We start from the raw sequence: 12,656 nt of genomic DNA, 5'->3' as shown, positions 1-12,656 counted from the left end.
TCTAAAAACATTTTTGTATACTTTTCAGGCAAATTTTTATTTTTTACATGTATATAGCTTCATCCATAAGACTGGGGGTCAGCAGCTGTCCTCTAAAGTGATAGGGAAAGAATTTCTTTTTTTTCAATTATTTCTTATTTAGAAAAATCAATAAAATCTAACTTAAACTGTTTTTCATTATAAATAATGCATAAATCCCTTAAAAAATTGTTATTTTATCAGAATTAATTTTTAAAGGTGGAGAAAAGGGCAAAACAAACGTTTTCTCATTGATTTTCTTTTGATTTGCATAATGAAGTGGATCGGAAAAAAAATACAAAAATATAGATTTTGATTGAAATATAAGCATTTTACTTTAAACAGAAGCTTTTTCTTTTATCATACGTGTTGCTTTAACAAATAGAAACAATGTACTGTAAAGCTGTACACTTATGGTCTACCGTAGACAAAATATCCAGGAAAATGTAGATTGCATAATGAAGTGGTTCGGGGTTTACTTCCCCAATAATGTAAAACAATATTACCCCTTCTGTTGATTTAAGTATGGTTGTAAGGTTCAGACACAACTAGTTAAGAACCAACAAATTGAAATTCAGTATAAGTACCCAAAGTGTTAAATCTAAAAGATATCGGGTATGTAAAACTTTGGGCACCAGTGCAATTTTCAGTCTCCCCTCCCACACAGTTTCTTGAATGTTTGTCTGCTCGCCTTTCTAATTGTAGTTTCAAGAAAAGGGGGGGGGGGGGAATGTGGTGACTCGTGCCACGACATACCAGCAATTTTATTTTGGGTGCTACTCCCTTAGTTTTAGAGATAATTGGGTGAAATCTTTTGGGCTGGGTCACTAATTACCCAAAGTTTTGGTATCTTTTTAAAAAAAACGGCGGCGGGTCCGCCGCTCCCGCCGTTCGCCGCCATTTTCCGCCGCCGCCAATTTTTTTTTATTGCATTTCTCGCCGAATTAGGCAATTTGGAATCATTTGAAACCATGTTATTTTTTTCAAAAATTTTTCCCCTTAAAACCAACCCTGTGGGGGGACATTTTTTTCAAATTCTCGTTTATCAAGGTATATCTTAAATTCAGTGCCTCTCTTAAGCTTTTAAAGATATTGAGACAAAACCTTTTGAGGTAGATCAGTAAAAAAAATATTTGAATAAAAAATGGCGGCGGTACCGCCGTCCATCGCCATTTTCCGCCGCCGCCAAAAAAAATTTTATTGCATTTCTCGCCGAATTAGGTAATTTGGAATCATTTGAGACCATGTTATTTTTTTCAAAAATTTTTCCCCTTAGCAACCCTGTGGGGGGACTTTATCAAGGTATATCAGAAATGCAATAAAAAAAAAATTTTTGCGGCGGCGGAAAATGGCAGCGAACGGCGGGAGCGGCGGACCCGTCGCCGTTTTTTTGAAAGATACCAAAACTTGGGGTAATTAGTGACGCAGCCCAAAAGATTTCACCCAATTATCTCTAAAACTAAGGGAGTAGCACCCAAAATAAAATCGCTGGTATGTCGTGGCACGAGTCACCACATTCCCCCCCCCCCTTTCTATTTATCTGGCAAAACTAAATGCAATAATCCAAAGAAAACTAAAAATAAGCTGCAACTTAAAAAAAACTAAAAAATAATCTAAGTATAAAAAAAACTATATATTAAGGGTCAGGTACTGTACTGTGTGAATGTATGTATATAAACACAAACACTGGAGCATAGAATCATAGATAGATAGAGTTGCAAGCAGGTTTATAGTTGATAACTTGGTTCTTACACGTGATATATGAGGCATAGCCTAGCTCATGAGACCATACCCTCCTTAAAATGGTTAAGCCTTGTCAATAGGACAACAAACATTTAAATATAATTTGGCTGAACAACTTTACATTTATCATATTTGTTAGAAATTTTAAAAACAAAATGAAAAGGGCATATTATACTATAAGGCAATCTTTTTTTTAATATTAAATATGTTTTTCTCTGAAACATTTGATTATAAATATGAAAATAAATCAAAATTTGTGTAAGGCATGCTAACCTTTAAATATTCCCCATATTTTCATAATAAAATATGTAAAGAAACATCAAATTAAATAGATTATTATAATTTTTTGTTGAAATTCTTTTATAAAAAAATTATAATATGATGATAGCATTGAATAGACATACTTTCAAAATAAATAAGTTTTTTCCTTCTTTAGATTAATTCCCAACTTTTACTAAAAGATAAAAGTTGGTTATAGTTGACATAGCAAGCTTTTATGGATGCTATTATTCTTATTATTCAGAGATGGAAGGAATATTGCATATCATCTAATTAACCCTTTTAGATTTAATTGAAAGAAAATAAGTATTTATCATATAATAATATTATTAGTGGCTTCGGCCCTTGCATAATAAGACTAGTTTTTCATGAAATTTTTTGATCACCCCCCAAAAAAAATCACGACTTTAACCTATAGAAAATTGAAAATAAAGGGTAGGTATTAGTTTTTCCTATCGCCTATCCCTGCGGGAGGACCTAAATATGGTATGAAAATACAAAATTAGCGCATTTATATGTATTAGTCCTTCCATCCCTGGCAAATATTAACAGAAAGACAAGTATGACTACTTACCAGCGAGATATCATGAGAAGGATGAAAAATCTTTGTGTTTGGGCCAGGTTCTGGGATAAGAGGAACATCTGTTGTATCTCCATAAGCTGGGAAGGTGGGCTTGCCTAGCAACAAAAAAAATAATCAAAATTTTTATTGGTATTCAAACAGCTCACATGGTTTAAAAAATCACAAGAAAACAATAAGCTAAATCTTTTCGAAAAATAACCCTTGATCCACTTTTCTGCCTTTATCAAACAGTTGAAAAATTAAGTTTATTTTTTTCTTGTGATTTCTCTGTTATAGATTATACAGTACCTTGTATTATTGTCTGTAAGTACATTCTTTAAATGCAGACTTGTATTTAAAAAAAAAAAAAGCCAATTTACATCTTTTTATATCATAATCTAACTCTCATGATAGATCTTCATGAAGAGAAAAGAACAATTTGCTGATACTTCAATCTACCCTGAAATGTTTCCAGCGACGGCATAATTTGGAAGAATTGGGGAAAAGATTATCATGATCTTTTGTCATTTCCTTGGCTATTTCTGCATTTAAAGAATGTTGACAAGTATTAAATGATATTAAGTGAATAAAAAGACAATAGTAACACAAGCATTGATATTGATAATATGTATAGAAATACATTTGTATTCTGTTATTTTTAGCAACCTTTACCAAGCATGCAAATATTTCAAAGGGTGATTTTTAATCAGAGCAAAAGGATCTCTGCTACAGTTGGAAAAAATAAGAGATCTAGCTCTAGAAAGATTAATAGTTTTAATTAATATCCCATGAATACCTTTCACCTCAGAGTTCTACTTCTATGTGAATGTCTATTTATGATATTATTTCATTATGTATGTAATAAGGGGGGGGGAAGTTTGTACACTTATAGGAAATAAAAATTCAGTACCAAAGTTTGGGAGGGTCGTATGGGCTTGTTTTTAAAGTTATCAACCTAATTCTTTTTGTAGGCTCTCTTATATGACTTGATATACACGGAAAACTTTGAAAATTGAATTTTGGGACTTTCCCTCTAGGGGCTAGTGGTGCAAAAGACCCCCCAAAACACTATAATTTTAAGTTATGAGCTTATTTTTAAAGATATCGAGCTGATTTTTTAAATGGAAGCTTTTATTGCATAAATGAGTTGATTAGCCATCCCATATTTCATTTTTGCACCTTACCTCTAGGGGCATGTAAGCTCAAAACTTATAAATTTTGTATTTGGGGGGGTTGTTTTACTCCAAAAGCCCCTAGAAGTAAAGTGCAAAAATGAAATATGGGGTGGCTAATCAACTCATCTATGTAATAAAAGGTTCCATTTAAAAAATTAGCTCGATATCTTTAAAAATAAGCTCATAACTTAAAATTTTAGTGTTTCGGGGGGTCTTTTGCCCCACTAGCCCCTAGAGGGAAAGTCCCAAAATTCAATTTTCAAAGTTTTCCGTGTATATCAAGTCATATAAGAGAGCCTACAAAAAGAATTAGGTTGATAACTTTAAAAACAGGCCCATACGACCCTCCCAAACTTTGGTACTGAATTTTTATTTCCTATAAGTGTACAAACTTCCCCCCCCCTTGAAACAAACATTTTTAACAGCAAACAGAACAACCAAAGCCCTTATTAGTATCAAAGATACTCTATAAATTACATTAGCTGTCCGTCGTTCTAAGGGATTTTTGTGATCTTAGTTGAAAAGACAAGATGCTTTAGTTTTCGATTTTCACATATTTTTTTCGTCTCCTGCTTTTGAGGATGGATTTTTATTCATCTATTTCATGGCCAATTAGCATTTGCTTGTTTCAATTTTTCCATTTGTCAATCCATATTTTTTTCTGATTCGCTACTTATGAATGTTGTCATCCGTGTTATTAATATATTCAACATTAGATTATAGAATAGTAAGTAAACAAAAGCTAATATTTTTAAATAGAAAACTTGATTATTTTATCAAAAATAGTTTTAATGTTTCTTTCCTATGGTATTTAATACCTAATATTCAGGTATGTAAGAGTGATAAAAATATTTAGTATTCTATAACAAAATAGTTATTCTTTTTCTTTTCATTAATTTTGTCAATTCAAAAGGGGGGAGGCGGATGTGCCACTTTTTGAAACCAAAACTAAAAGTCAAAGGAACTTAACTAAAAAAAAGAGTTACAGGTCTGAGATTTTGCATGGCAGTTGCTTAATAGGGGTACGAATTGGAACTGTGAAGAAACAGCGGCGCAACCGCCAAAAACCGCCAGAAAAGGCAAAAAAAATTCGGCGGGAAACGGCAGTTTTTGGCGGTTGCGCAAACGTTTCTTCACAGTTCCATATTGTACCCCTATAAAGCAACTGCCATGCAAAATCTCAGACCTGTAACTCTTTTTTTAGATGAGTTCCTTTGTTGACTTTTGGTTTTGGTTTCAAAAAGTGGCACATCCGCCTCCCCCCTTTATTAAAGAGGGTGGTGGAGGAAGGTGTATTTCTCACCATATTGACAAAATTACCCAGGTGTTGGCAGGGGTAGCTATGTAAAAAATCACGAAACCCTTTAAAGTATGTGGAAGTATATTTTGTTTTCTCATTTAAGTGAAGAGGGGTGGGTAATAAGGGGAGGAAAAGGGGAAGGGGGTTGTGGGGAAATTTTCCTTTAGAATTATTTGTCAGAATATTATTCTCTTGTCCCTGAGTGTTGGGAAGGAACTCGAATTTTAAAATATTTGGTATGTAAATAAAAGCTATTAAGTTATTAGATTTGTTAAAATTTAGCCTAAACTTTTACTAGCTACAAAATATTTGAGTTGTGAATTGGGAAGTTTCTTTATACTTATACTAGCGGCTACGCCCCTACGCTCCACTACGCTACGTAGAGACATTCATACGCTAGCGACACTATTGTGATTTCTTTTGGGAGGGTGGTGGTACCCTCCCCCCAAATAGTTATAAACCTTCACAGGACCTATGAGAATCTACCCTGTTAAGGAGAACCCGATCAGTTCAGCGGTTAGCGAGATCCTTCGGTACAGACACACAGATACCCAGACAAACAAACATCCTGTTACTTTACTATAAGGATTTTATACATAAAACTACCAAATAGTATTAACTTAGGTACTTTCCCAAGATGGTAAGAATTACTCTATCCTACCCCCCGTTGTCTGTCAGAATAAATAGATATAAAGTTGAATCCCATGTTAACTAAGTTACACTACAAATAGGGAAAGCTTTAAGAAAGGAAAATATCTATTTAACAAAATTACAAAGTTGTGCTTTGTTCCAAGTTAAAAAGTGATCTTTGTGAAAATTATTAAGGCACAAATAAAAACTATAAAAAATTAACTGATTTTTTACGTCATATTATTAAAAAGAATAAACAAATAGTTATCACCACATAAAAATTAGAATTCCTACCTTAAATTTGGAAGCTTTTCTGGGTTAAAGGATTGTAAAGAAGACAATTTCAAGAATGTGTTTCTAAATCATTTGGGGTCAACTACAGTTCACGGTAAAATGTTCCTGATAATGAAAATCATCAAAATTTTATGAATTTTTAAGGCTTCCTCTGCCAAACGGCTGGAATAGCTAAGTTCCAATGATGCACAGGGAAAGCTACACTGAAGAAAAACACGTAAAATAAGTCATTTTTTAGTATTTAAGTGCACTGCGAGATAATTGTGCATTATTAATGTCTATTCCAGATTATTTGTAGGATTTCTTTTGTCAGAAAAAGTTTTGAGCAATCATAATCTATACGTTCCACCGTTAGAAGCCTTAGTTCATAGATTTTTGAAGATATTCGTTACCAGGAACATTTTACCGTGAAATGCAGTTGACCCAACATTTGATTTCTGAACTATTATCATGCTTCTATCTTAACATTTATTTGGCTATTTTTAATGATCTAACTCCATCCAATAATTTGAGAAACACATCCTTTCTATAATAAAACATTATTTCACCTACCTTTCAAATGTAGTTTATGCAACAAAAAAAAAGATTCACCTACCTTAGGTTAACATAAAAACATGCCAATTTCAAAACTTACTTGGATTTATAAGTTCTTTTTTCTAAGTTAGGTATATATTTTTATTTTCTTATTGGAAAAAAAACATTGGACTTTATAATTACTCATTTTTTTTAAAACTAGCAGTGTTCAAGCACATTTAAAATATACCCTTCACAAATGGCTACTTAGAACTAGATTATTCGTTAGAATGTATTTCATTATTCAAATACTAACTAGAGTCTCCAACCCTGGCATCTAGGAGATAGGTACTCGAAGAGGTAGAGAGTGGCTAACAAAATAGCTTAAAACCATTACAGAAGCTATGTCAAGCTTACTTTAAAAAAAGACCTCAATCGGTTCAGTAGTTATTGAAATCTTAAACTTCAGACAAAAAGACATAATACTTTATTTAATAGGATATTGTTGGTTAATTTGTAAGTTCCTTGTAGGCGTTAATATGAAAGCAAATTTTTTGAACAGTTATTTTGATTTGTTATCATTTTCACAGTATCATGTTTTATCTATACTAAGTTATCAGATTTCTTTAGTCAATTTTGACTAATTACAGCTTAAGGTTTACACAAACATTATTATTAAAATTTGATAGAGAATTAAAAAAAAATTCCATACAAACAAAATACTTTATTCAGGTCCAAAAAAAACATCAACAATGAAAAGAAGATAGATATTACAAATGCAAAAGATATGCTTTTTCTTTACATATTTAAATATATCTTAGTTTTACAAGAATAAATAAAATATATTTAATTGGCTTAGTTCATTATTATTTAAATTGGTGAAATTATTCAAAATAAATACAACTTAATTGATATAACTTAGAATAGGTTTTTAAAAATCGATAGATCATCATTTCACTTGGATTTAAGTTCATTTAATTGTCATATCTCCAACTTCTATTTCCACCATTGTTCCCCCTATTACCACCAGGAGGGCCACTTCCCAAAACACCGCCACCTCTGCGAGGAGGACCATCCATATCTCCCATTTGGTCCCCTCCAGGTTCATCCCAATTTCCTCGTCCGCCACCACCTCTTGGAGGACCATCTCCTCCCCCGTTAGGTCCACCCCCACCACCTCCCATTCTTCCCCATGGAGGGCCCTGCCAATTGCCATCACAGCCCCCGCCTCCCATCATACTTCGCATCATATTCATCATGGCGCCTGGATTAAAGTTTCCACCAGGACCATCGAAGTTTCCACCATTATTGAAATTTCCCCCTGGGCCTCCCCCATTGTTAAAATTGCCATATGGGCCATTGTTAAAGTTCCCGCCGCCAGGTCCATTGTTGAAGTTGCCACCATGTCCTGCTCCACCATTATTAAAGTTTCCTCCAGAACCATTATTGAAATTGCCCCCCATCGGTGGTCTGTTGGGTCCGTCAGGCCCAATCCAACTACCCCATCCGCCGTTGTTAACTCCTCCTCCCCCGCCGCCTTGGTTGTTCCAACTATTTTGGTCATTCCAGCCACCCATTGCTTTCATATTATCACCTAAAAGGAAAAGACAAACCTTGATAAATGAAGATGAGAGAGTGGGAGAATAGAAGCACAACATCTCTCTCTGATGGTGGTCAGGGTCATGTGCCAGGTGGTTGTCATTCAAGAGAACACACAAATACTTTTCAAAATCCAATAATTTCTTTAAACTTCTAAAATTACCCCAAAGAAAGCTATTAATGAAAATTGAAAGTTTAAAGACTTAGGACCTACTAAAAAGGGGAAGGGCCAAAATCAACATCTGCAGGGCGACCACTCCAAAACAAAAAAAATATAGTATTTTTATAGTATATTTTTTAAATCCATATAGTATATATAGTATATTTTTTAAAACTCATATAGTATGATATAGTATCGGACTTAGAATTATTAAGTAATACATAGTATATACATCATCAATAATAACTCAAAGCATAGCTGTTATCAAAGCAATTTCACATATAAGGGGCTTACTCTGTGATTATTAGGCTAGGTATTAATGTGAGACTATAGGTTATTTATGATAAAAGTTTACTTTTGGTTAGTATTTCACATATATTTAATCACTTTTTGGATAGGTCTTAGGTTCAGGTGCTGCAGGTTATCTGGAAGGTGGTTTCTGGACAAGTAAAAAAATTTAAATTTCTGTTTGAAGAGTTAGAGATCAACATATAAAACAAAATATGCATCTTTTTGGATGTTATTAACATAAATGAAGAAAAAATTAAATAGGCCTCCAAGTTCTGGTCTTGCAGGCCTCCAGGTCCACTCTGGACAGGTTATAGATATTTTTTTATTTGAAGAGTTAGAGGCCAACTAATAAAACAGAATATGCATCTTTTTGAATGCTATTAACATATCTGAAGAAAAAATTTAAATTGGCCTCCAAGTTCTGGTCCTGCAGGTCTCCATGTCCAATCTGGACAAGTAAAAAATTCAAATTTCTTTTTTGAATAGTTAGAGGTCAACTTATAAAAAAGAATATGCATCTTTTTGGATTAACATAACATAACTGAAGAAAAAAATTAAAATCGATCTCTAAGTTCTAGTCCTGCAGACTCTGGACAGGTAAAAATCAAACTTCCCTCAATTGAACAGTTAATTATATATTTAGCTTGTAGGCTTATATTTGGATGTTCTTTAAATATTTGAAGGAAAAAATAAAATTGGCCTTCAGGTTTAGGAGCTGCAGGCCTCCAGGTGGACTCTGTACACAAATAAAATAAAAATTTTAAATAAGGAGGTTTATTAAACAACATAAGCATCCTTATAGATGCTATTTATATGTTTAAAGAAAAAATGACAACTGACCTCTAGGTTTTGATGCTGCAGGCCTCCAGGTGGACTCTGGACAGGTAAAAATCAAAATTTCTTATTTATGTAGTTAGAGGTAAGTTTATAAAACACCATATAAGCATCTTTTTAGATGTTATTTACATATATAAAGAAAAAATACCATTGACCTCCAGGTCCAGGTGCTGCAGGCTTCCATGTAGACTCTGTCCAGAGAAAACCTGGAGCCCTGAACTTGAACTCCTCAAATAAGAAATTTGAGTCTTTTACCTGTCCTGAATAAACCTAAACTTGGATCCCTATATGTTAATATTATCCAAGTAAATGCATATTCTGTTATATAAATATACCTCTAACTCTTCATATAAGAAATTTGATTGTTTACCTGTTCAGAGTGGACCTAAAGGCCTGCAGGACCTGAACTTGGAGGCCGATTTATATATTTTCTTCAGATATGTTAAAAAGATCCAAAAAAATACATATTCTGTTTTATAAGTTGACCTCTAACTCTTAAAATAAGATATTTGATTTTTTACCTGACCAGAGTGGACCTGGAGGCCTGCAGAGCTTGACCTTGGGGGCTAATTTTCAATTTTTTTTCAGATATGTTAATAACATCCAAAAAGATGCATATTCTGTTTTATAGGTTGACCTCTAACTCTGCAAACAAAAATTGAATTTTTAACAGTCCAGAGTGGACCTGGTGGCCTGCAGGACCAGAACTTGCAGGCCAATTTTAATTTTTTTCTTCAGATTTGTTAATAACATCCTAAAAGATGCATATTCTGTTCAATAAGTTGATCTATAAATTTTACAATTTTTTTACCTGTCCAGAAACCATCTTTTAGCCTGCTGCACCTGAACCTGGAAACTTATCCAAAAAAGTTATTAAATATAAGTGAACTACTACCCAAAAGTAAACTTTTATCCCAAATAACCTATATTCTCACATTAATACCTAGCCTAATAAAACTTCCCCCTCACCCTTAAGTTAATTCTATGAAAAATAACTAATATTTAAATCATAATCACAAACATATATTTTAAAGGATTTTCTTCATCTCTTTTTTCTGTACCTAGAGCTTTTTGCATTTTAGTCGTTTCACAGTATCTTTTGAGCCCCCCGCAGGGGCTAGAAATAGGAGAAGAACTAATGTGAAAATAAGACAAAACGCTCCTAAAGAGGCGTTGTCACAAAACTGACAATATTAGTTTTTTGTTATATAAATGTAATATTATATAGTATATATAGTAAATTTTTGTCAAGTAAAGGTAATAATATATAGTATATATAGTAAATTTTGGTCATATAGTATGATATAGTATCCAAATTCATCCTATATAGTATAAATAGTATATATAGTATGCAGTGGTCGCCCTGCATCTGATCAAATATTTTTTGGTGGGCAAATGCAAAATGGTTACACTTTTTCCCCCTGCTCCTTTTTCCCAATGAAATAAAATACTATTGGCCTATTTTCTTTAAAAAATAATAGACCTACCTTTAAATACAACTTTCCACCACATTTCATTAAAACAGTTACGAGTCCTTAATTTTTATGTTCCTACCTTTACAGTTAGTAATTTTGTATCCTATTTTTTTTATCCTACCTTATTTTAAGTAGCTTAATAAAACTCCCCTACCTTTTTAATAGTCCAATGACACAAATGCTGGGCCCCTACCTTTACATCAGGAATAATGGGCAATATTTTTTAGCACATACCTTGTAATTCATTAAAGCTTCTTTACATATATATTATTAAAAATATTTATGCACATGTTCAAACACTTACTTTAATTTACAAAGTTCATCTTGCGTGTCAGTGATTTAATGTTAAAAGAATCTCTGTGGTGATAGAAAAAAAGAACATGTTACAAAAGAAAATGATAAATATCATTTTACATCATAATGTATCAAATATCTTTTTGTTTGTAAATCAGAATGAATACAATTCATTAGAACATATTAGAAAATTATACAGCTCTTAACAATGCATTCACCGTTTGAAAGAAAATGCACCATTATTGGATAAATATTTAAATTGAAACATGTAATAATGACAAAAACAAGGTTGGTGCATTAATTAAGAACATTCCCACCATCAAAAAGAGTTGTTTTCTTCTGCTTTATTCTCCCAATTTTAATTTAATGCTAATTTAAAGCCAAATAAAGATTTACATGTATATTTCTTAATATATTTTTATTATGGAGATATCTAGTAATTTTTTCTAAATTTGCAAAACATCTGTGTTAAATTCATTAAGTTTAATCTTTCTGACTTCATTACATCTTTTTATTTTAATGTTTTTCATGGTTATATTTCATCTTTATTCTTTGACAATTAAACAAAACTGAATAATTCTCTATTGCAACAAGAAGAATTAAGATAAAGTACAACTATGGTATGGAATAAAAAGTATATTTTTACCTGAATTGTCAGGTCCAAGTGCAGAGGGGAACAATGGACGAGAGGGTTGCTGTCCCATCATACCTCCATCTTAAAAATAAAACAGTTTAGGATTTCAATACTAATGCAAAGAGGACTATGCACGAACGAGAGCAAGTGATTCTAAGCACCTTCCAGCAGTGATTCTAAATGTTTTTTTTTTGTGAATATACTAGAGCTATGTTTAATATCGTTATATAAATTTTTTTTTAAGTTTCACCATGGTTTAATATGAAAAAACTTTAAAATGTTGGCCATTTTTGAGCTATATTTCATCAAATGTTTTGTTGAGTTCAAACTGCTGTTACACAAAAGTAAACTTTTTCAATTAAAAATGTTAACTTGGCGTGTTATTTTATTTGATCCTTTGAACTCAACATAACATTTGATGATATTTCATCAAAAAATTCTTAACATTTCAAAGTTTTATTCATAGAAAACCATGGTGAAACTTGATTTTTAAAAATTGGTTTAACTATATAAAACATAACCCTAGTATATTCACAATAAAATATTTAGTATCCCTGCTGGAAGGTGCTAAGAATCACTTGCTCTCGTTCGTGCATAGTCCACTTTTAAAAAAAGATGATAAAAGAAGTTCTCTATAAATATAAGTCCTACAGATGTATTTCAGAAATTTTTTATTTATGCAACATTTACAAACATATCTTTTTAAAATAAAAACATTCGAACCCACCCCACCTCTTCAAATATGAATTCTAATGTTAGAGACATACAGGTAGAGTGGAAAATAATATAATATTTAGTATCAGCCATACATACTGTAAATTATATAACCAAATGACATGCAACAAAATTCAC

At 32.3% G+C, this 12,656-nt stretch overlaps 2 protein-coding genes across 5 annotated transcripts in view; one reads left to right on the top strand and one right to left on the bottom strand.

The window, feature by feature from the left end:
* Positions 1 to 12,656, top strand: part of barr (non-SMC condensin I complex subunit H) — a 224,848-nt gene that overhangs the window by 185,990 nt on the left and 26,202 nt on the right. The window lies entirely within an intron of this gene.
* LOC145326022 (uncharacterized) overlaps positions 1 to 12,656 on the bottom strand; it is a 30,242-nt gene that overhangs the window by 14,803 nt on the left and 2,783 nt on the right. For all 4 annotated transcript variants that reach the window (XR_013881729.1, XM_080169114.1, XM_080169116.1 and 1 more), the window contains 2 exons: positions 11,817 to 11,885; positions 2,615 to 2,718 (listed from right to left, as the gene is read on the bottom strand). Coding sequence is in view for 3 of the 4 variants with exons in the window: in XM_080169114.1 (XP_080025240.1) it covers positions 2,615 to 2,718; positions 11,817 to 11,885 (173 nt within the window). In the remaining variant the exon portion in view is untranslated. The remainder of the gene's footprint in view (positions 1 to 2,614; positions 2,719 to 11,816; positions 11,886 to 12,656) is intronic.

This window comes from Acartia tonsa, chromosome 8 (genome assembly GCF_053477335.1).
Source record: "Acartia tonsa isolate MP-2025a chromosome 8, ASM5347733v1, whole genome shotgun sequence".
Lineage (NCBI taxonomy): Eukaryota > Metazoa > Arthropoda > Copepoda > Calanoida > Acartiidae > Acartia > Acartia tonsa.
Note: the sequence above shows the minus strand (reverse complement) of the source record. Positions and strands in the feature narration are given on the sequence as shown.